At 41.6% G+C, this 25775-nt stretch overlaps 1 protein-coding gene across 1 annotated transcript; it reads left to right on the forward strand.

The window, feature by feature from the left end:
- The first annotated feature begins 1082 nt into the window (after positions 1–1082).
- Positions 1083–23344, forward strand: LOC145449074 (uncharacterized). The gene is made up of 7 exons (XM_080327543.1): positions 1083–3520; positions 6567–6793; positions 11048–11277; positions 16209–16290; positions 20176–20473; positions 21334–21407; positions 22144–23344. The coding sequence occupies exons 1-7, from the start codon at positions 3378–3380 to the stop codon at positions 22725–22727; spliced, it is 1638 nt and encodes a 545-aa protein (XP_080183669.1). The 5' UTR covers positions 1083–3377; the 3' UTR covers positions 22728–23344.
- Positions 23345–25775: the final 2431 nt, after the last annotated feature.

Here is a 25775-nt window from a genome sequence, read left to right on the forward strand (position 1 = left end):
GCGCGTCTGCAACGTTAGATTGGGGATAAGCATGCAAAACTGTGGTTACTGCAGGTTTAGTTAACAAGAGAACTCGTCGCCAGTAGGCACGTGAGTTAGTAGAAGCTGATTTGAATTGACTTTGTATATTGAATATAGACATTATATCATATGCCGGTTGAAATGAATTCAAATTGTATCGGAATACTACTGTTCGTCTGAAGTTTACTAATACCAATACATTCGTCCAATTAGGGTCATTCCAAGGAAATACAGTAATGAGTCATCTCTTAATGAATTGGTGTGTCGAATTGCCTACTTAGCACGGCGCGGGTGTCTGGAATGACCTATTAGTGACGAATGCGGCAGATATGAGCATTGGATTGGACAGAATTTCTTCAACCAGAGCAATCATTGTAAATTTGTAAACAGCACATTACCGTAGATCTTATCAAGTGCTGTTTACACGAGGACCTAAGGAATTATTTGATGTTAGAATTGCAGAAATATGGAGTTAAAGTTCGCATATATAGGTGCATATCGAAATATTAGGTCCAGGTCACTTCATCTGCTGCCAAGCTGCCAAGTGCAAGTGGCGCAAGTGCAACAGCCTGTTTGTATAATGTTAACAATCCATCTGGGCTACTTCATATGCTTCTCTTTCTCAGAGACATGGATTTAGGTCGAGTCGAGATACTACTAAGTCTGCTGATCCATAGGAAAAGTTTGCCTATATAGTTCGTATGCTATATTCGTGCCACTTTCGCTGCTGTAGACTTTTCAACCCTATATTATAGTAGAAGAGCACGAATTCTACCAAGTCGTGGTGGTACAATCTTCTCTCTGCAGCCTAAAGGACCAATTTCTTACAAAACTTTATAGGGACGGGCAGCCACTATAAAAAATGTGTATGCATTTTAGTATATTGAAACTTCTTGCGTTGTAATAACTTCGCTTCTACAAGCTGGAATTGAAACGAATTTGATGTGCAGTGTTTATAACCGACCTAACATGTCCTTCTGTTTTTTCAGTATAGAATTGTACTTTCGATTTTGAAATTTTTTTGGATCAGGATGGAGTTGCACTGAAAATCTGGTAAATATTTTTGGATCAGGATGGAGTAGGCCTGAATTGAAAATTTTCAGGACTGGACTTGGACAGTAAATTTTGAAAATATTTTTGGATCAGGATGGACTAGGACTGAATTGAAAATTTTCAGGACTGGACTTGGACCGAAAAATATTACAGTCCGCTCATCACTGGAATGCTGTATTTGCACATGCACATTGCACATGTAATTACTGCGACAGGGGTCGCCTAATCATCCAAATAATTAACCTTTTTAAAAAAAAAAATAAGTCGGACTGTCGCTTCGATCATGATTAGCTACACAACTGCGACGAGCTGATTCGACGTAGAATGTCAAATAAGGAGATTTGACTGTACCATTTACGTGGGTATGAAGATAGCTTTGAATAGCATGCTGATGTTGGGATTCTTTCATTTCTTTGTGACCCACATTGTCGTACCGTTGTTAACTTACTATATTGTCAATAATCTTACATCTCAGTTATTCCTTGGAACTAATACTTATCATATTGTTTTTAACTCTTAATGCTGGGCTTCCTTCGTCGTGTGTGCCGTGGTGGTCAAAGTAATCTCTGAAATTAAAGCCTACTCAGGAGCATTAGTGCATTTATTGCCGATACATTATACTTGAATGCGAATACATAATTATCTAAATACCGTCATAAGGTAACCTACTTCACCCAATTGACTACCCTAATATCGAAGCATATCTACAGGGTGGAATCATCGTAACATGGCATTACTACATAATCGTGACATCGTCAGGTTAGGCGAACCTTTTTTCTCGATATTGGTTTTGACTTGATTCGGTTGGCTATGCCTGTGAACTGGAAACAGCATGCAAGATCGTACTGAGATAATTCCTCTACTAATATCCATGTCGCCAGACTTACAAGGTACACCGAAACATGATAGCATTAGCCCTGGTTCATGTTCTCTGCCACTTACATGATACCGATAAATATTTCATGGTGGTGTCGTTTTGAAATTTTCACCTTCAGTCCTTGCCGGCCGCAGTTCTCACTATGCGGGAAGTTGATGCGCCACTGCAGTCACGAGAACCAGATATCGTGACGTGTGCGGAAGATACTACGATTGAGGGGCACCGTCTTTGATCTGGAACTACATGTAGTCTGGTCCATTAAAACCAAGTTTGCAGTGAGAAGCTTTTGAAGATTCTAGACCTATTGAGCAATATCAATCGTGATTAGCATTATAGTGTCTTAAGTGTCTTGAGGACGTTCGAAAAAGAAATAGATGACATCGATTTCGACTAGGGCCAAATACGCACGATTCAACTGCCTAGAATGGTCAAAATCTTTACGCTGTTGACAAATATGCGTATAGATCTACACTCATACCCGAGTACCACCCGTGATATACGGGTGTGAATATAGACCCTTGTACACGAAGCCACGACCTACCTCAGACCTACTGGTTGGAATTGAACCAAATTTGGTGTGCAGGCTTCAATTTGGTAACCTAACAATTTTATCATGTAGCCAGTAGAATTTGAGAGAAAAAGTCATTTTTGAACACCGCTAGTATCGGGTGGTAATTGTCCGTAGGCTCATACAACATGTTTTTGGAAAGTATTTACACAACTATGGCATTATTTTACAACTTGAAAAAAGCACATTTTTTTAAAAAACGGCTTCTGTTTAAAACACTGTTTAAATGCAGCCCTAATTTCACTGCTCTGTTCATAGCATGCATCAAGCCCAAACCTCCTAGGGCAATGCTGTTAAAAATATGACCTGTGGCAAATCCCACGTTAATCCTTGCAGACGCAGCTAATATTTCTACGCCCGTGTAACTAATTGTGTTCGTGGTCTTGTGGATAGTAGTAAACGTTGCTTTGATACGTACGCAACGCATACATTGGACAATCTCACCGATTTCTCTGAAAGATTGTTGTTAGAACTAAGATAAACAATCCGAGGCAAGCATTAGTACATTCAAAAAGCACCGCCGATTAAGTGTCATTTTCGGATCAGTTTTGTAATATATGTAAGTGAAGTTGAGCTAGTATTGATCGCAAAACTACGTCACAATCCCGCAACAATCAACCGACAGCACTATTGTTGAGCCGTGGGCCTCTTCGATCCTGCAGGTAAAATTTGACAAACACGGCCGACGGCCGTGCTCCTAGCAGGACTCGATTGTATTGTATATATAATCACTCATAGCGAGATAGGGCCTCGGTGTAAGCTCGCGGAGTGCTTGATTCAAAATCGATAAAATTGTATTTCATCACAGATCTGTATATATAGTCGTTTCTGTCGTCAGTCTTTCATTGACTGCTCCAAATGGACCGTAGACAAGGCGACCCTTGTTACGATGTCCGCAAATTTATAATACCGCATTCTGCCGATATTGGAATCATAGTGGTTGGAGTTATTGTTATCCTCGTAAATGGATTTGCTTTAATAAGTGTCCTAAGGAACTACAGGTAAGGGAATTTGTGAAATTTGTGATATGAGTGCTAGCGCTGTATATACCAATATCTCTATAGTGCCTATACAAGTACAATTTATCAAGTACCGTTCATTGAAAGCGGTTATGTTTACGACCACATGATATGCAAGCTAGTCTGTTTTGATACAACGAAACGCGTGATACTTGCCGTAGTAGTAGTACGTCATTAATTGTGAGAGCAACAAATGAAACGTTGCTCGGCCTCGATTTGCTTGATCTGAGAGATCCTTGATTCTGCAGTTAGCAGTATGTCACAAACGTCTACTATGCGCTGCCGTTTCACTATAGATAGTTTCACGCCGTGGTTTTATGTATCTCGTTGTTAGCTAGTAATCCTAATCCCAAGCGCATACGCGTCAATAGCAGCATGGTTACATCGCATTACTTCGATAAGTTCCTGGCTAAATTATTTATTGACGCATGTTGCGATGTCATCTCCTTTCTGTACGACCCGTGAAATTTATGTCGCCATACAATTTTGGCGTTTCTGAATCAGAGTGCCATTGTGACTTTCAATTCTGTTATACTCGAGCTGCGAGGATCATAGGTATCCATTAGATATAAGGAAAGGGTGGTCCTACCCCAAACCCTTAAGGCCATCGAACACTCAGTGCATACATACACTCGCAGTTGATAGACTGCTAATTAGGCTTGAGCGAACCCAATACCGCGATGTGGTAATGGTACACGATGCCAAAGTTATATGACCTAGTGGTATCCATCCATACCGCAAATATTAAACCTGCAAGTGTCAGTATTATGGGCCGGATTGGAAATCCAGGGTTATAACCAAATCACAAGGTTCCGAGTTACAAGTCAATCTCACTTATATATCGTTTTGGCTCGAGTCATTTTCAATTCACCACCGAGTCAATTCCGAGTTCAAGTCATGGAGTAGATTCTCGAGTTTTGACTCAAGTCTGAGTCCAAGTCATTGTGATGCCTGTTTAGTTCCGAGTTGATGCCATCTGACACCCACTTTTTACAACTCTGCTCGTTGATATCGAATGCTTCGCATTCATAATATACCAACTTTACTCACTTTTAACAGTTTCTGGTAGCATTTACAAGTACCAATACTTGAGTACTGATAGACGAAATAATAATAGCGTGATATCTTTACTATTCATCGAAATTAAAATGAAATGCCTTTCTTTGTAGACCCAGTCTCGAGTCATATGACTCGAGTACAAGTCGAGTCAATACCTAAAGTGACTCGAGTCAAGTCGAGTCGAGTCGTTTTTCATTTTTGAAGAAAAGGACTCGAGTCAAGTCGAGTCACCAAAAAATCGCGACTCAAGGCATTACAACCCTGTGGAAATCCAACGAAGTTATGTTTAGGTCGCTTCGTTTGCAATAGAACAAAACAGCGTTAAGAAGATCTTATAGCATGCCGTCAATTCAAGGGCTACGCACGCTTACCGTCTAATACATTCTGCGCTGAAAATGTGGCCCTTATGGCCTTGTTCGGTAACATTTGTGAAAGAAATTGTGAAGTAGATGCGACGGAAATCCGGGAATCCTTGAGGAAGAGCAGAAAATAACGAAAATACATCGGTGCGTTATCACAATAATAAGCAGCAATAAGTATTAGATTCTTGCACTGCTACTAAGTGTTGTATGGTCTTTGCTATCATTACGTCTCGTATGGTCTTTGCTATCATTACGTCTCAAATCAGTATAGACAGACCATCGAAGAGTGCACAGACGTGAATAAGGTTAGCGAATAACGTCGTTTCATCACGTTCAAGTTTACCCCTTCCGGCCCGCGAAGCTCACCTCATCCTTTACTGTGGCCCGCCTTACTCGCAGTTTTGATGACACCTTGATATATGAAAATAACAACAGTCGATGTAAATCGATGTTTATTGGTTGAACTACTAGTTCTAGATATCCCTGCCATGATATAAGAAAATAATAGGGATGGTGTGAACGCGAGGTTCACGTTCGCGTACTGTGTGTGAACCTCCGAAATTTAGAAGTTCACGTTCACAAACGAACCTTGGTAAGCTCTGCACTGTGACCCTTTTTCACGTATTACAATTTTCACTTCATTATATCATCTTCGTATGAAATTTATTGCATTTCAACTGCGGGCCACTCTATACTTGGCGCTGGCAGCACAAAAAATCAGCACCAAACGGGCATGCACCTTGACAATCTCAAGTACTTTTACTTGCTTTGTTATAAAAGCTTACTGTTTGTGAATATTTAGTGACTCTCTGCTGTGAGATGGACCAGTCCAGCAATCACATAAAATCAAGAGTGAAGTCAGCGAATGGTGCTTATTCAATTAATCAATGAAATTGATATCGTTGTCTGACGAAAAAAATCTAGCAGTCGTAAGGGGTCAATCTTGACTTCATATGTTTATCGTATAATAAAACCAAATCCGTGCGATTGGGGTGTTGGCTACTGTTATATAACTTGTCAATGGGGTAATATCGATAGCAAGTTTTATTTCAACAGCCCTAATGCTCAATACTCAGACGCCGAGTTCATTGTCCGCTCTTGTCTAGACAGTTAAGGCGCAAGCCTATATTCCCTTGCAAGTCCTCGTCGAAATTGTTGGCGAAGTGACGGAAGATGTTGATTTCAAGGGATCATTTGATTGTCTCCGTTAATACATTTGGCGACGTTGTAAACGTAAATATGTAGGCTACTTCAGCATTGTGGCATTATGTGGCCGAGTCGTCGCTTTGTATCGTTTACTACTGCACGTTATTACTTATTATACGCTATCTCTTTACTGAAATGTAGGGTTGAACTTAGCAATATGACGCCACGTGACGTCATGAGGTTCACGTTCGCGTTAACACAGAACCATTCATAAGGGTTCGCGTTCACACGAACCTCAACCTTTCAGAGGTTTACACCTTCCCTAGTTCAAAATAACAACAGTCGATGTAAATCGATGTTTGTTGGCTGACCGAGGACGTCCGAATTGGTTTCTAAATGTATTCATCAGAATTAGAAAGAGAATGGGGCAGTTTCGTATCATGCATATTGTTCTGTTTCAGGAGACTGCGCCAACGGATCTATGTTTTCGTGGTGAGCTTGGGCGTTGCCGATTTTCTCGGAGGCGCGGTCCATTTCGCTGACGCACTCAACCGTGTTATAAAACAAGCCGACGGGAACTCCACGTCACAAGATATTTTTATGTATAAATCCGCGGAACGTTACGACGGAAAAATCATTATTTTGAAGCAATACGACCGGGATTATGAGGATACGGAATTTATAGAAGGCAAGTCTTTTGATAGAATGTAATTTTCGCGGCCGGTTTCGTTCTGGAGTAATTACGAAAATAGCGATATTATATAGATGTAGAGGAGTGGCTATATTAGTCCGATCTACACGTTGCCATAAGTCGTTTTGATACATCACTAAAGGCTGAGTCGTACAAGAAATATATCTGGAACTGAGATAATATTTTATCGTACGAAAGGAATTGAATTTGACTTGTCTTTCATTTGTAAAAATAAGCGGATCCTGTTCAGTGGTCAAATACAGATTTTTTGTCATTCGGTTGTATCATGAAAGTGAATTTTGTCGAGCGGTTCTGTTACAAAAAGTGATTGTATGTAACCAGTAATTCAAACCGGTTCGTTGATCTCACAAAAATCGTGAGGCTGTTCAACAGAAGCGGCTGAATCCGACCATTAATTCCATCTTAACTAGCTCAGCATAATAATCATACTCCGGCGTTATATTGTTTTAACGCAAAATACCGCAACGTACATTGCGACACGTAAGACACAGTGCGATGTAATGAACATGATGATGTCGAAGCGATCAAGTGCGGTCTCGAAATCTAACATCCACCACGGCGTAATGCCCTTGTGTAACAGTATTTGATCTTGCCATAATTTCTTTGCTCTTTATATTTTTTTTCTATTCATTCGTCCTTCGCCGGGTCAATCTGTTGCCTTTTTGTAAATATGCCGTAATAACGGCGTCGGACGGAGAGGAGGATGAGTCATTTTGCGTTTCCGTCAGGTGTCTGATTGTAGGTATTGAATGCACACTGGTCTGTTATCAGTCATTGAAATTTCTGTTATAGTCACAGCATATCGCGATCGCGGAATCTTATTTCGGTTCGATCGACCTGGTTCGGAATCGCTCCACGCTCATGTTAAACTAATAATATGCGTCGGCACTAGTGATCTGTAAGGCACTCAGTGGGAAATTCATTATTATGCATGAAGTCCTTAACGGAGTCATCCCCGCAGTCCCCACCCACCTCGTCGTCGTGAGATGTAATCCAACGGGATTGAGTATAGGGCCATTTAGCTGATTACGTCCAAGGTCGGGTGCGAGCAGCATTCTGTAGATGTGCGTAACACGAAAGGTCATAGCACGTCCCGCGCGTAAAGCGATCGATAGCGTCCGTAAATTATTCTCATCCATTCTTGCGCCAGGGCCTATTAATAATGAAAACTGTGTCGTCCGCACGCGATATCTGATTGGAGCGGACCTCGTATGATGGATGGATGCGCGGGCGTTTGTTCGCTCTTTCGTTTGCTGATGCGGGTGATTGGACACCGCCTTGTATAATTACATTAAACAATGTGCTCAATTCAATACCATCGACCCATACCGACAATTTGAAGGTGGCTGCTTCCGGCGGCGTGCATTTGATTGGAAAGTCTTCGTAACGTCACATCTTTGTTGTGTTGCCGTATTTGTTTCCTAGAGTCCAAGAACCATTGAAATCATTTCGTGTTTTCTGGTTGCCGCGTGACTGCTCCCTTATCAATCCTCTGAACCAGCGACATGAATAATGACGATGGTTTCATGACCGGATATGATTGTGATGTTGTTGCAGAATATAATGTGCGTCCTTGGTTCCCGAAGCATCATACCTTCAAATCGGTTTAGGGCCAGATCCGCAGATCCTGACCTCATGACAGTATACTGATCCCTATATTACTATGATATATGTGATGTGCGAATCAAAGGTGGCTCCACACGAATCAAACGTGGCGAGATAACGCAGTGGTATGACCGCAGTCCGTACGATCCACCGCCGCAACACCAACGGACTGCGGGTTCGAGAGCGACCGAGGTCGGCTCCATTAAATATTATCATTGTCATAACACAGTGACGCTTTATCGCCCTTTTAAGGCTATGTGCGCCACGACACATTTTTTTTGTAATGTCCATATTATCTTTGACTTTCTTAATCTTTTGGGGACAACTTTCGTTCATAACCCTATTCAATCGTTCGCCTCTCTCGCTCCTATGTGCCCTCATCGTGGTATCTGCTGCCGAATTGGACTTGTAGATCGGCTCACTTTCAGTCTGGGCTTTTTCAGTACACCTGCGTAATAACGAGATCGGCGATGAGGAGGCAAGAGAAACTTGCAGAATCTTTTCGTATAGTGTTGGAAGTTTATCTAGGGCTAGGCTCCTCGTCGCCACCCGATCTGCGTAAGCGGTGTCTGAAAAAAAAAACCTACAAATGGGCCGTGCTACAAGTCGGCAGATACGGAATCCAAACAAAGAATATCGGTCTGGTGTAAATGACCATCGCAGTCGAAAAACGCCACGAATACCTGAAACAATCAAACCGATGAACCATACCATGCAGAAATACCGAATCACGGCTGAGATTCAAGGTAGAGATAAGTGAACGAAAGTACAGGTTTATGCCAAGGAAGAGAACGACGGATGCAATTGTAGCCATCCGACTGCTTTTCGAGAAGTTATTGGCACTGTGTGTTTGTAGATCTAGAAAAGGTGTACGACTGGGTACCGAGAGAGGAGATATGGAATGGCATGTGACAATCACAAGGGGTATATAGCATAGATCAGGATAGACTGCACGATATGCATAGAGATAGTGTATCGGTCAGGTGCGTTGTAGGAAAGATTTATCAGTTTGAAGTCTATAGGCCTACACCAGGGATAGCAATGTTCCCCTGTATATTTACGGTAGTTATGGACATGTTGGCAAATGAGGTAGGAGATGTATAGGAGATGTGAATGATATTTAAGTATTGTTAAGGTTGCATTTAAAACAAACGGTGTTTTAAAACACTTTGTTTAAAACATGTTTTAAACAGTGTTTTAAACAAAGGCCTTAAAAAATGTTTTTTAAGTTGTAAAATCATGCCATAAATGTGTAAATAGTTTCCAAAAAACATGTTGTATGAGCCTACAGACAATTATACCACCTGATAGAGCCGGCGTATATAGATATGGCATTGTTATAACCCTCAAAATAGTCGGTTCAACAGCAATAGTACAGAATACAGATATTTCGTTAAAGGAGCTATATTTACCCTATATTTTCAATTGTCAATAGCAATCCACTATTACGTCACAATTGAATAGTCGTGACGTCATGGCTTTAAAAAAAATTGGAAAATGTTTTAAAGAAGGGCCTTGTTTTAAATATGTTTGTTTTAAATTGGTTTTTGTTTTAAATGCAACCCTAGTAATTGTGATGCGCATAGAACACAGTTCGAAACAAAGGCTGGAGATGCTCGCTTGAACGAGAGAAATGAGGTTTAGTCGTAGTAAGAAAGAATACAAGGTTAAAGGACGTGTTTCATCAGATACTGTGAGGGTCGACGGAAGACCAACGTCTGGAAAATGGTGTCTGATGTGCTCTGTAATAGTAGAATCATAGCAGCGAAATCAAGGTGAAGGATTTAAATCCGTACAGGGCAGCGTTAAGACCAATCATGCTTTATCTGTTAAAACCCGATGCTCTTGTACAGAGCCAAAAGACTTGACTTGCGCTTACTGAACTGTAAAGAAGCTAAGCTGTCGCTAGGAGTGGCTATACATTGGATAATGGACAGTATAGAAAATAGATAAATCCCAGGCGCAGTCGATGCCGCACCACACGAACCCGAAGTTGGTCGGCTAAACGCAGGACGCATGGGCGTGTAAGAGGGAGGGATGTGGACTACGTGGACCTGAAAATGCTTATAGTGACGATCCCAGGTATGAGGAAGAAAGAATATATAGTAAAAGTGGATATGTCGAAGCTGGGAGTTACAGAGGGAGACACCATGGCTAGGCACTTGTGGTTTTTGCCTACTTGCACAAAATACTCTAATGGTTATGATTTTACTACTAACCAGTTTTTAGTATTGCAAACTATGCCTTGTCCCGTGAGACTGCGCGTCAATTATTGGGCAGAACTGAATACACCTCTTCGATAAGTTGGAATTAAGTATCGTTGTCAGTAATGACTGACTTCGAGTATTTTTAACTGACTGCAACAGTCCAGACATAGTAGATCTCACGTTGCGTGTATTGCAGATGGGACAGCCGTTTATATTTATTTGGAAATTTTTACCTCTCCAGTCCCATTATACCTGTATAGAAATTTCCGGACGATTGGTCCGGTGGGGCATCTCATTTTGAAAGGGATAAAGACGATGATTCGTCACTTTAGTCGGATGAGTGAGATAATCACCTTGTGCACAACAAAATATTAATCTCATCCAGTATTTAAACTTATACGCAACGCGTCTTTTCCAGTTTTAAAATCGGCATGCATTACCGTGTCGGTCCTCAACACCGCACTGGTGACGTTTGCCCTGTACAAGCGCACGACAAGCATGGGCAAGCACCATGAAGACTTCCGTAACGCTGACGGCTCGTTCAACGCGGACGGTCATCCGTTTTTGCCTGCCTTCGACACCATGATGAGGGTTCTGTCGATAGGAAATCCGGCAGCTGCGAACGGGATGAGCAAAAACATGGCGAAGGTATACGTCTATCGTCGTTTTATCCGCATACTTAATTGGTAGCCAACGGATAGCCAACGTTTTTGGTAGTTTCATTCGATTTGACCTGACTTCTTCTCCAAAGAACAATTGTTGTTTAGTTATTTTCATTAATATACGACGATAATATTTAGGAAGGTTGCAGTGCGTATAGACAGCTGCGATCGAGTCTTGGAAATACGTTTTGAGCTACGATGTTCCACTCATGAAATTGAGTAATTACAAGGACCAGTTTTTGTTGCAGTCAAATCCGTGAAAAGTTGCATTTGTGGACACGTTCCTTGAAATTAAAAAGGAATGAGATACTCGAATCGATCCGTATCTGAGGCACTGTAGCAAAGCTCAGTGTTGGGGACTTCAACAAAATCAATAGCCTGAAAAAATTGGCTTTGTGAAAATGTAATTTTCGGCGGTCTAGCCTGAATCAAATCAGAAAGCACCTCAAATTTAAACGACAGTGAAATAATCGAGCGATCTATTTACATATTGTGACAAATATTTCCAGTAAAAAGTTGGTTGCATGAAAAATCGAAAAAAGATGGAGAAAAGTTGCAATACAAAAATCCTCCAAACAGCCTTAAACACCATACTACATAACTTCTAAGTATTTTTGAAGCTGCCGGAAGCTGTAAAAAAGATTGCAAAAGTTGCAAAACCTTGCCCTAGTAATTACCATTTTCCATCACCAATTTTGTATCATTTAAGCTTAACGAAAAATCCCAGGGCCCGATCATTGCGGCAACCGACATCCCGTGTACTGCACGAGAAAAAATATCGCTACTCCTTAGAGAATTGATCTCCAAAATGAAAGTATGTTAAAATTAGTGATATTACCCCGTGTTTATTCGTTGAGAATTGGAATTCTATATCGGCGCATTTGCCCAATGCGACTATACTTATCAAATATTCATTGTGCGCCAAACGCCACAGTATGCCCGAAACAAAACTAATGCGTCGCAAGTAGCCGCCGCTCGGTAACTATCGCCAATCGCATCGCTGGGATTTTCAGATCCCACGCTGTTGTTACGCATCCTGCACTTTGCTACTCCTATCACCTCAAGCTGTCTCTGTCTCTCTCAATCTGGTCTCATTCCGTGGGTGCGATTATGTGTAGTTCAGGAATGAGCAGATGCGGTTAAAGTAGTCAGCGTTGCGACTAAAGTAGAACTAGGAGTGACGTCATTCATTTCTACTCAAATACAAGTATGAGAAGTTAACTCCAAGACTTGCTAAAATTATATCAAGTAAAAATTGAAATCGAAAGATCTGGAAAGTACTCAAGCTTGTAGTCTCAAAATTGGATCTTGTCGAGGGGGCGCTTGTTTTGTTTGAAATTGCAGATGGCTACTTTCGGAATTGTAATATGAATCCTCGCGTTATCTTCGACTAATGAATGCCAAATGACTGCAGACACTTGAAATAGGTAAAATAGGTGGTTATTGATTTTCTCCCAGATCTTTTTCCGGCATATACACCCATACTCATGATATACACACGATCTGTGCATACTGCATATGCAATTATGCATACCAGGAGCGCATAGCTTGCATATGGCGCCGGACAAGGAACGTGCGTAAATAGCCTTGTAAGACTTTCTTGTAAGTCTTGCAACACCTCCTCTACGCTATCCCAGAGATGCTGAGCGCCAAGCGGTACGCTACGGGTACCAGTTTTACTACGAAGGTTGGATTGCACAGATGTCGATTGAAAAGTAATCGCCGATTGCCCTAATCGGCGATAATTTAATCAGCGATCAAGTTCACCTGGTGGCTGTATTGCACAGAGGCGGATTCCTCAGTGAGTCATCTCATCGCGGATCACTGACGCAAAATCACGCAAATGAAATTCTCCGATTAGTGGTTAATCGTCATCTGTGTTACGGAAAAAAGTCGATTACTGACGTTTTATCGGCGATTACGGTTGATCGCCATCTGTGCAAATCACCCGAAATCGACGAATATGCATTCAGATACCGTTATAATACATGGAGTACTTCACGCGGTTCTTATGGTAATTTCACTCATAAAAACAATGAAAACTCACCCCAAAACTGTACTTTCAACTTTTCAAAATCCAAACTGTTAAATACAAGTACTTTTGTTCTTAAACTGTTCGAATAAGGAATGATGCGATTGTAATGATTCCTGTTGAGTTGAATCGTGTGTTTGGAATACGGAAACAAGTGGCGCGAATGACGAATCGACGTTACATCAGGTTGATTCGAGGATTTTGGTTGTGATATGCGGCGCCCAAAACCATCATACCCGATACTGGTTTATTGCCAGATAACACGACTTGCCGCTTTCACAAGGTAATCTGAAATAACGCGAACTTCCATGAACTACTTCTATAAAAGTGGTTCTCAAGCTTTTTTCTGACTCGGCCCCCTTGATGATAGTGACAAATTTCGCTCACCTTATCGCCATTTCAAAAAATATCAAACGGAGCAATTATAATGTTTGCAATCTGAACGCATTGTTTGGTGGCATGAAAGGTTTTATGGCTGTTGAAACACTTCTCAAATATGGAATTCGGACTATACACCGAGGAATAATCATGAGCAAGATGTAAATAGCGCGGAGCACTAATCTACGGTTGAAATTTTGTTGAACATAATCATGTACAATTGCAGCACGTGGCGCATAGATACTTTTGCGATTTGGTGCCTAATCCCTTCTATTATTCCACTTGAGCTTAGCTTAAACGTACCTAGCCATAAGCTAAATCAAAAATCAATGTCACAGCTATACGCATTCACCAGTCACAATTTATTCAGGGACGTCGTCTGATTAGTGCAAGGTTCGGTCTCAGTCCATATCTAGTATCAGTGTGTGGGTGGTACGACGCAATTATGGCATTTTAAATCGAAATATAATTAGGATTATTGCCATTGTTGAAACTGGAAGTTTCATCACAAATTAAACTCATTCCCAGTTCAAGAAACATAATTTCTCACAGGCGACTTTGCGTCCCCCACGGGCGCTTTCACGCCCCCCAGTTTGAGAATCACTGTTCAGTGTTCATGAATCGTGTGGAAAAGCCCAATCCGATTCGATCATCATTTGGAAATGGGTACTCGAATCCGATTTGAATATGATCATCAGTAATGTAATGGATTCAATATTGGAACATTGACTGCTTCTATTCTTGACTCTGGTTGGTAATGGTACTAGATCGTTTCGTGGTGCTCCGGCATTGAAATGAAGCTATGTGGTGCAGAACTTTCTGTTGTTGCAGAAGAGCACGCATAAATAAATCCATTGAAGTCGGTTCATAGTCACATGTGCAACGCGGTATTCTAGCCCTCCAACCGACGTTCGCCGGAAAGACATCTGCCTCCGATTAAGAAAATGACAACCGTAATCTATTGAAATCCACGCTAAATTGTGAAGTTTCCAATTTGTTCCCCATGTAATATTGATATGATTTTAAAGTTGTATGCGCTGTCAGATTACGCCAGCGCTATGCCTTCTTCACTCATTATACGCTGTCGCTCTATACACCGTCTACAGCAAGCTACATGCTAGACCGGCAAATTGAAATGACTGCCCGATACATGAAATATTCAGTAGACTGGTGAAATCGACGATAGTTTTGTATTGTTTCGTAAACAATACGGCTCTATGAATATCAACCTAAAAATCAGCGTCTGTTTCCATAAGCTTTTGCTGATCGTGTTATCAATCGACTACAACAATACGGTCACTGGCGTTGGATTAGCGATTAAATATGCTTTGCGGCTGTACACTGTACAGTGTACATTACACTGGCGCATTTTTCAAGTCCGGACGCCCTTGATGAGATATTGCATAGCCCATGACGAAGATGTTGAATTGTCCTTCACTCAACTTTTGGCACCATATGGTAGGCTAACCGTCGAATTATTTATCAATCGGTATTATAAGAGGATTATAGAGAATCGAGTTCCTTATATACTCTCTCACCGGTATGTCTCACCTCCTATTGAAGTGGTTTTTAAACAGGGGTCCAAGGACCCCTGGAGGGTACGTAGCACCAAAGTAGGGGTACGAGATGCAGTGTGCAATTATACGCTATTTAATTACCTCGATATTACTTTGCAAATTTACATAAAGCGGAAAATTCTTGGTCGGATTTCTTCAAATCGTAAGTTTTCCTCGCGCTTCGTGCGATTCCGTTTCAAGAGCATTCTTGCTTGAAATTTGAGTATGCCATTCCCTCTGACAAAATAATAGTAACCCACATTACACAACATTAGTTTCAGAAATTAGTCTAGACTTTTTTCATAATTATAAGAGAATGGTGCCTTGACGGTTGAGGCCATTAGGGTGCTTTAGTCCAGAGCTAACTGACCTTAATTTCCGCCCCAGAGCACGCCAAGACCTATGACATTTCACCGGCGGCGGCGAATAACAATTGGACCTCAAAATCACAGCACATCGCCGAAACCGTCGATATTGATATCTGCAGTCGCTGAAATGTCTTCTCTCTTTGAAAACCACAGCAGTTGCGTTGAAAACCCTATGGCGGCCCACGACCAGCCTTTGAGGATAGCTTGACAAAGTGCTGTTTCGATACGGAATATGGGGTGCGAGAAACATTTCATGACAGCTCAAGACGTACGAGCGCCAAAATGTTTAAGAAACACTGTCCTATTGTACAGTTGGGAACAGTCAGAATTGAATGTCCTAAGTGTCTATTTATCCACTATATGCAATTACAGACGTGGTTTCTTAAATATTTAATTAATGTAACTATAAGTCGCTATTATTGCATACGGCACAGTACTGCAATTAGCGAAGGTCACCTAAACAGCCACTGTTATCAGTGCATAATTGAAAGTGTTGACACCCAGTCATATTTCACGGCGCGTGACGGTACATGACTCAAATGCTTCGAGTAATTTTCGTACTTACGTTATTTCCTTTTGACAGTATAATCAGAATTTTCAGAAGAACGGCGAGACGAGAAAGCCCTCCGATGCGTCGCGAGTCTCTTACTCTTCCACGCAGCCAGGTAATGCTTATGTTGTTGTCCGTAGTATACAAACATGCATTATGTTGATAGTCCCTGTTTTACATGTCTTTCGCGGAGCCTTTGCGAGTATCGTGTGGTGGTATGTGCCACCTCAATAACAGCAATTGGTTTAGAGTCCGACCGATGGTGTTATTCGGGGTGCAAAACACGCCAAGGAGCAATATGGGTTTGGAGTGTCAAGCCTTTTATTTTCAGTTTCTTGTGAAGCTTAATTTTCGATCGATAGAATGAAGAAAAGAATGAAGCTAAAGCGTTGAAATGATTTCCTGCTGCACTATAAACAATGAACATATTAGAAGCTCTCGGCAACATTATGTATTTTTCACGATAGCTATCCTCATATATCGCATGGTGAGCTTCATATTACGGTTATGTGGTCCAACGATAGCAGCGGTCTCTAGAACCCGGAAAACAGCTTTTCAACCACTCATATCGAAACACAACACCACCTAAGAAGATAGCTTTCGCGCGTATAGTGTCCTAATTTACCTTTTACCATGTCTTATATATACCCTAACGTGGAACATGTATTGTAATTTGTGTCACTTGAACAACCAAAAAAAGTTTACTTTGCTTTGTTTGACGCATGGCTAATATGACTGGCACCAGAGGGATGGTGTGAACGGGAGGTTCACGTTCGCGTTCTGTGCGTGAACCTCAGATATTTTGAGGCTTACGTTCACAAAAGAACCTTGGTGGGTTCTGCACTGTGAACCTTTTTGATAAATTGCAATTTTCCACGTAATTATAACATCTTCAGTTGAAATTTCCTACATTTCAACTTCGGGCCACGCAGTGTATGCCGCTAGTAGTACAAAAAATCAATATTGAATGAGCATGCACCACCCCAATCTCAAAAGGTTTGCTTGCTTCGTTACAAAAGTTTTCTGGAAATGTCCAGCTTTCCGTTTTGTGAATATTCAGTGACTCTCTGCTGGGAGCTTGACTTGCAATCACACGCAAAACCAAGAGCGAAATACGCTACATGTAGGTACTAGGTAGGCAGCGAATTCTGCTTATTCAACCAATCAATGAAATTGATATAAAGAATAGGCCTACATCGCTATAAAAATGTAGCAGGCGTACGAGATCCATTTGATTTGGTATGTTTAATGTATCGTAAAAACCAAATACGTGCGATTGGGGTTTTGGCTACTGTAACTAACTAGTAAATGGGATAATATCAGTAGCAAGTATGGAAACCCGTTTTGCACTCTGCTCAATATCAATGTTGCAATAGACAGATGCCGAATACATTTTCCGGTCTGGCCTAAACCGCTAAGGCGTAAGCTTACAGTCCCTTGCAAGACCTCGTCGAAATTGTTGGCAAAGCGACGGAAGATATTGATTTTATGGGATTAATATACTCTTAGATTGAACCAGTTTATACATTAGAAGACGTTTAGGAAGTCACCATGTACTTCAGCATTGTGGCATAATGTGGCCTGAATCGGCGCTAGATATCGTGGACAGTACTTTAATATATCACGTCACTGAAATGTAGGGTTGGAATTAGCAATATGACGTCACGGGGCGTTATAGGTTCACGTTCGCGTTCACACAGAACCTTTTAAAAAGGTTCGCATGCACACGAACCTTAAAAAAGGTTCGCATTCACACGAATCTGAACCTTTCAGATGTTCACACCATCCCTACTGACCAGATGTCCGTCGTTGGATTACGTCATGGTAATACGATTTTTTGTCGACGACATAACGAGAAATCCAACCTATATCATTACTATAATAGTATTACCTACGAAAGTTACGGACAGTATTTATAGAAGTGTAGCCTTTTCGGTACATAAATTCATTGTAACCTGTGTCGGAAATAGTACTTCTTACAGCATCTCTGGCCAAGCGATAATGTCGGTATTATCATAGCCATTCCATCTTGGTGTAACGGAAACGGCAATAAAGAATTTCAACACGAAATTGGCAATTATACGCATGATCCTGCAAATACCTTACAGGGGCTGTAATAACTTGAATACATCTCTGTGAATCGGCGTGGGAATCGTTCGTAATAAACGCGAGATGAAACAGGAAACCCATTACGGAGCATCACGGATATTACATCGTATTATATTCTCTGGTTGAATTTGCACATTTCCTGAAGTCACATTGAACTATCCCTGTTTCTACCAGCTATGTAGTCGGTGATTGTCTTCAAAACTGCTCTATCCTATCCATCTATAGTGATGATATTAATAAGGACTTTGGCTGCTCCGCTGACCTCTACGAAACGTGTCAAGTTGGACTGCTGGATATCGTGCCATGACAGGCAACCGCAAAATCGGCTTCGAACGCCCCTTTCGGAAACGTAGTGTAGTCCTACTAATAATTGATTCAAATTATCTATCAATAGTTCGCATCATCGGATGTATTCATAATTGGACTTGACCAGAGCTAGGTCGAGAGAAATCCAGCATTCCCTATGTGTTCGACAAATACGCACATGCACATTCATTTCTATGCCTTATTTTCAATTTCTTTTCCCGTTGGTCTCCGTTCTTAATGATTTTTTTCAGGTAATTATGTAATTTCTATGTTGCTGTAGACGCGGCGGCCGATAATAACCTTGCAATTGAAAATGACGCCATGAACGGAAGACAACTAATATCCGATATATATTCACATCATGTGGCAACGCTCTGCAACTTCACTGCGCAACATTGTGCGGGATGGCGAATCGCGAATATACTTCAACATCCACGCCGGAATCAAATCCCTATTTTCAGAATTTTTTTAGTTGAAAATGAACCAATATAGTGGTTCATTGAATTACTGATGCGTACAATGTTAACGTGATATCGTTGCATATTCTCCCATCGCGCATGATCGACTCGCGTAAATGAAATAAGATGCCAATTATCGGGAGCAGTTAATCAAAGTCGTTTTGCTTATTGATAAAATACAAAGTACCTGGGGTGTGATATTCTTAGCAGCAGCAGCACCATCATGGGTGGGTGTAAAGACGCGATATTGCCGCGCGTCGTTGGCTCTCGACTTCGTTGAAAACTTACGTTGTCGCTCAATTTATTAATTAAATCTATTCCGAACTGGTATAGTCCCGCCGCATAAAATATATTCATAGGTTCGATAATCTGATTACACGCTCGTAATCACTAATCACTTGATCAAACTTTCCACACCTTCACCGCACATTCCACAATTTATCTTCCCACAGGAGTTTAATCGATAGTGGAATCCCGGAGGGAGTAGACGCCCTTCTCTCACGGAATGCCGTCGACAGAGGTGTCACCAGGGAAGCGGGAAACCGTAAATCTCAATGGGGTCGAAATGATCTCTTGTACCTTGATCAATTATTGCGCGGCATCGCGTCCTTTCAAAGGTCATCGTAAATGTTATGTCAGTGTAATGCAGACGTGAGAATTCCGCGCCAATTTCGATCTGGGGAATTATTAAAAATTTCATCTATATTTTTGGTGCCTAAATCTCATTTAATGCGTTTATACACATTGCGGAAACCCCGGTATCGGTGACCTATATTAGAGCTCCGGTTATTAATTTACTTCTACGTTTATATGACAGTGATTTTCAATAAGCATGGGCGTTTATTTGTAAGAGGACTTGGACGTGGACTTGTTTTACAGTACTTGTACTTTTTAAAGCCAAATACCTGGTTTTCACCTTTGATCGATTTTCAAGTCTTGAGAGTCTTATTTGGGTATGCTTGACTTGCATGAGTGACTACTTTTACCAGCTCTCATACCTGTACGGTGTACTCTGTACCTGAAGCAGTATGGTCTCATTTAAAACTCCGAATCCGGTCAAAAGCAATGTCCAGGACGCATCTAGCTTCCCAGTTATGCATTAATCAGAAAGGTTGGATGTAATTCAGATGAAGTCGGGGTCGGCTCACGCAAGCCACAAGTCGTCAGGACCTCAACGACGGAGAACGCAACACCTCGAAAAGGAATCCAGTCAACCAGAAGCTCCAGCTTAAGCCGCTTCGTACAGTCAGGTGGTCGCAAACTGTCTCAGGCCTTTCGGTCGAGGTCCTCATCCGGGGTTCCGTCCTACGTCGGCAGGCACAGCAATTCCGTGATGAGCAAAGCGGCCACGAGGTGCACGCTGTTTTTGGTGTGGCTCGCATTCGCCGCCGTGTGCGTTATACCGCTTGTGTTGCACAGATTCGGGTAATGCGTTGTTTCTATACTCAGTTTTCGCGATGTTTGAAGATCATACGCTTTGCGTCGGAAACGCGCTGGAAATGCACCGTTTCCTTATTCTTGCTACGTATTTCATCATTCATTGCATGAGCCGCCCTTCTGCTACATAGCAATGCGCGGCCCATGACTTCTTACTACTTTGACGTCCAGGTCTTCTCATTTTACAGACGTCCGTCAACCAATTATTATGCGTAAAAGAGTAGATCCGTAACTTCTGACGCTATCCCCGATGAATGATTTTGCAAAAATACATTCATAGATTGCAGCAGACTTGGAAGCAATATTTCAGTTTAATTATATCACAAAGTCGGTCCAAATTAAATCTTGCATTCAAGAATCACCACGACAGGAACTTAAAACGAACACAATGACATTTTATAGAATATCAAGGATGCAATCTTGAAACACATGCCGCTCCGCCGATTGACTGGTGGATGCGTTAGGACGAGATTTTAGATTCGCTGATCAGTAATTGCGGGAGATGATTCAAGACTGTATTGTACGTGGCCGCAGAACTCGCATTAATGAATCATGCTCTTGTGTTATATGATTCCTAGATATTGCTAGGGTTGAATTGTATGAATTGATGGATTCATTATGGATTGATGTCCGGCTTGTGAAATACGGTATATGATGATGCGAATCTGACTAATATTTATCCGAATTGATTTCAATTCCAAAACACATACTTATACGCGACACTTCAGCTACCCTAGTATGTATGCATTTAGTTATCCATATGTTGGGTGACTGAAGACATTGGGTGAAATTGTACGATCCAGATGTGGTTTGTATTAGTAATAGTTGATTTCGACTTTGCATTTCAGAAGTACACCTTTCTGTTCCGTGGGATGCCATACTTCTGAAATTGTACGCGTGCACAACGTCACCGAGATTAGTGGTAGGTATCTGCAGTAGAGTACTGGCGACTGGAATAAACAGTTGAAGTACTGCAAGCATCTAAATTACACCTTAGAAAGCGAATATACCCGTTGATCAATAGAGCAAGGGTAATTCTACTAGGGTTCTCTGGAGGGATGATACTGGCTGCAAAGAAAGTCGGAGATAGTCTAGTGATTTAGTAGGCCTACCCCTACCCCTCCTCGGAGACCAAGACTTAAAAAGGCTTCTGTTTTGTCCCCATATTTGTAAGTCGTCCATTTGCAAGACTGCATTATTTAATCACAGTACCACCAACTCTCCTACTATTATCTGGTGGATAATTGTTCATCCTGATTAAGGTGAGATTATTAGATCACGAACTAACAATATTACATACGTGCGACTCGATGTCAGGCCCATCGATATGTAAACAATTAAACCCAACTGCTTGTCATTCCTGCAATATCTTACTGGCGGTTAAATTTTCTTTTAAGTTTCTGTGGAAAGTGACCGATGTCACCGCTCTCCGTGATGGTGACAACGGAGTGGCAAGTTTTGATTGACAGCATATTACAGTCTCATGAATACAAGTCCATTTTTTACGAACACGATACCACCCTATGTAATATTCATGGCCGGATCCAAGCCGTCTACGCTATACGATATACGTAGGTCTACATTCTCTCGATGTTCAAGCTCACGATATTCGCTTTTCAATCAAATACCTTATCCTCAAGTTCCATGGATTATTTCAGACGTCTCAAGCACTTACACGTCAAGCAATCAATCCGGCTGCGTGGCGGGATACCAGAAAGCCCTTTCGAAGGAGGACGACGATCGGGAAAATCTATCATGCTCGTCGTGCTCCGCTGCGTTTTTCCCGCTCAGCAAGAGCCACCAAGTGTTCACTGTGGCGATCGTGCTGATCAACTGGACGTGGCTCATTACAAGCTCGGCGAGGCTGTTGTACCTTCGCAAGCGCTCGAGCAACGTTTTCGTGCGCTGCAGCGCCCTCTGGCGGTTCATGTTTATGGTCGCCCTGTTTTATTTTTTCACCCTGTTCCCGTTCGTGCTGTGGACTATTTTTGATTACAGAACTGCGTCCGTCGCGTCGCAGTCGCCGCTTTGGCTCGACGTAAGCTCGGTATTCGACGGAAAGCAGGAGGTTACCGTCAGTAATTCGCGGTTGCAGTATGTCATAATCGATAGAGACAGTTGGCGACTGTATCCCAACCTGGGTTCGATATCTATTTGTTTTTTGTTGCTTCACTTCGCGATAACGCCGTCTTTGTACCTCGTTCGATTGCTGGGATTCAGGCGCATATTTTCGATCAACTGAATCTAGCGATTATACTCTTGACGCCGCATTATCTCAACTTCCATGCAGTTCACTGGACAACGCATACGTCTATGTTAGGCGTAATTGCAGCAACGCCCTATGCGTTTGTCACATTGATGATAGACACAGCTAGTACACGAGTACGGACATCGGTAACCGACCCTACCTGTCACTCTTGCTATATACCCTTAAAACAGCGTCGCTGCCAAAAATGAAGGTAAAAAGTGGAAATATTGCCGATCCGATGACAATACGGAAGACGTAAGCCGCGATAAAGAATTCTGCATGCACGGCTTCTTTTTTATATCATTGATACTGCTCCTTACCCTGGGTACGGTTACATTCAATACGGTTAGCCGATTTCTTATAAGATACTTCCACGTCACCTGGCTGGTTCCCGCTCATTACCACTGCGAATACCCGCAACTTCGCTGCGGACATGGTATGGAATGAATCAATTCTCCAGTCGAGTGCATGTTGTGGCTCAGTCACACAACAACGAGTTGAATAAACAAATTAATTTATCCGTGAAGTGTGAATGCGCCCTTACTGCTCTACATTTTGTTCAGTGATTCAGCAATATTATTTTTATGAAATAAAATTACTATGTGTTTGCATTCGATTGAAATCTATAGATATGTAACGGATGAGCATTGAATTATTATTGGTGCTATAGATTCGAGGTTCGCTGGACCATAAGCAGATTGAGCTAAATCAAACTTCACATGTCAAACCGACTAAGCGTTGGAACATATAATATAGCTGTTTCAATGTCTTCCTCGGCGACAATAGTAAGGACGGCTCCGCTCGTTGATTAACGAAGCCGCCTCCTGCATTGACTACGCGCCTCTTTCGCACCTCGGCCCAGTGTTGGGATGACTCGCAGAGTTGTGATGAATCGAGTCGCGATTTTTTGGTGACTCGAGTCATTTTCTTAAAAATGTAACACGACTCGATTCAATTTGTGTATTGACGCGACTTTACTCGAGTGATTTCGCATGACTCGGACCAAGTCATATGACTCGAGACCAGACATGGGGTAATCGCGATTAGTAATCGTAATCGATTACGACGATTACAGCATTTTCAAGTAATCGTATGGTCATAATCGACTATTCCACATATCTAATCGATTTCTTTGTGAAAGAACGATTACTTCTTATTGGTACGAGGACTATGACATGAACGGAACAATGAACATTCCTGAACAATACCATATTATTATACGAGGTTATTAATGGCAGAAACGTCGGATTTTCAAATGCCACTGCCCATTATTATGTCACAAGTATTGGCTTTGCTCGTCATTGCGTAACGAATTATCCAAACGTAGTAAATAGATATTCGATGTACATTGTACATGTATTTGTGTGATTGTAAGTTGTAAGAACATCCTTCATGCTTTATATCAGGTTACCCATACACTCAGAAGCTACTACCTCGCAGCAGGATAATAATCACAATTTTGCTTTAGTTTCAAATAGTAACGTATGTATTGATGCTAGGTTATGCTTAGTTAAGTGCAGTTTGACCGTTGCTGCTTGACGAATATTAGGCCTATTTACGTACAGCGGGAAAATATATGAAATATTGTAGGCTACGCGTCAAGATTGAACATGACGATTTCCACATCGAAGCACTAAAAATCAACAGCTGCTGATATAGATCATAGCCTAGTCGTTATTTGCCGCAATATCGGCATTGTAGGCAGAATTTTATGTTAACTTTCTTTTTCTCATATGGCGCTATACTTCAAACGGGCACCAGTTGTTATTACGCAATTCTTTCGACAACATCTGGAAATGACACCATAGCTTTCCGCTTCCACACCATGCTAGCTTGGGTTGCAGCTAGAAGCAGGACCGAGACAGCACCTCGTACCCGAAAAGTTAGTCTCGGGCCCCTACAGAGTGAAGTTCCCAAGTCCCTTCCTTACGACCTGGCTTTTTGCCACAACTGGAAGACACGTTTGAGGCGAAGTGGATTCGCGTTGTGTGTTTGTTTTTAAATCGCGCCAAGTGTTTTAAATATTTCAAGTTCACGACTGAATTTCATCTATAATATTGGTGATTGCGTATATTACTATCCCTTTTTTGATACTCTCTCAGTCCCGTGGTCACATATAACGGTCGAGCTGGGGAAGGTGGTGTCTTCGAAAATTTAGCACATGCTATTCACATTTATAGCATCTTCGGGCGGGCCCTCCTTTCGTGACCTCCTGTCTGCTACATAGTCAAAAGATATTGGAGTCACATAAACGTAGTAACCTATAAAAAATTAAAGGAAATCTTTTTTGAGTTGCACACACAAATTGTCATTTCGTCACGGGACGCATCATTTTCCTCTGTGGGCGGCTCATGTGGCATTTACATAGTGGGGATCTGATTAGGAGCAAGACAAGATTCGTCACGCCCCTGCACACTTCGTGAAGTCACATGTTGACCGAAACTGCATATGTCTCGGATGTGTGGTGGCACGGTAATGGCCGGCACCGAAATGCCTATTTCTAAAAATTATGAATATTTTTTCTTGAGGCCGAGAAGTATGCATTTCAAAATCAAGATATTCAGCGAAAATAAATTGCGAAGCGCGAAGCGAATTTTCTAGTTAGGTAATTAAATCTCTCGAGAACACTCTATTAATCATATATGTTGATTTACGAAATAACTTTGCGTCCTCTTCGAGCTCTCTCCACAACATATTGGTAGTTTTGGTTACGGCACTGACTAGAATGCAAATCGTTGGTTGCGTCAGCTATATAGTTGAACAATGGGTATATTATGACGTAAACAGCAAGTGACGTCATGATGTCTCATTTTAAAAGAAAGTTGTTCTCGCATGAGACCCTTCATCGCAATCGTGATATTGTCTTCCAATATGTGTGGAAAGATAAATTCTTAGAAGGAAAATAAATGTAATCGCGAGTAATCGTGATTACTTTTCCGATGTAATCGTAATCAACTATTTCCAGATTTTGCTGTAATCGCAATCGCGAGATTCAGAAGTAATCGTAATCGCAATCGATTACATTCATTCACAGCCTAGGCC

Source organism: Botryllus schlosseri, chromosome 10, assembly GCF_051294905.1.
Source record: "Botryllus schlosseri isolate E-star chromosome 10, Bs_hap1, whole genome shotgun sequence".
In the NCBI taxonomy this organism is placed as follows: domain Eukaryota; kingdom Metazoa; phylum Chordata; class Ascidiacea; order Stolidobranchia; family Styelidae; genus Botryllus; species Botryllus schlosseri.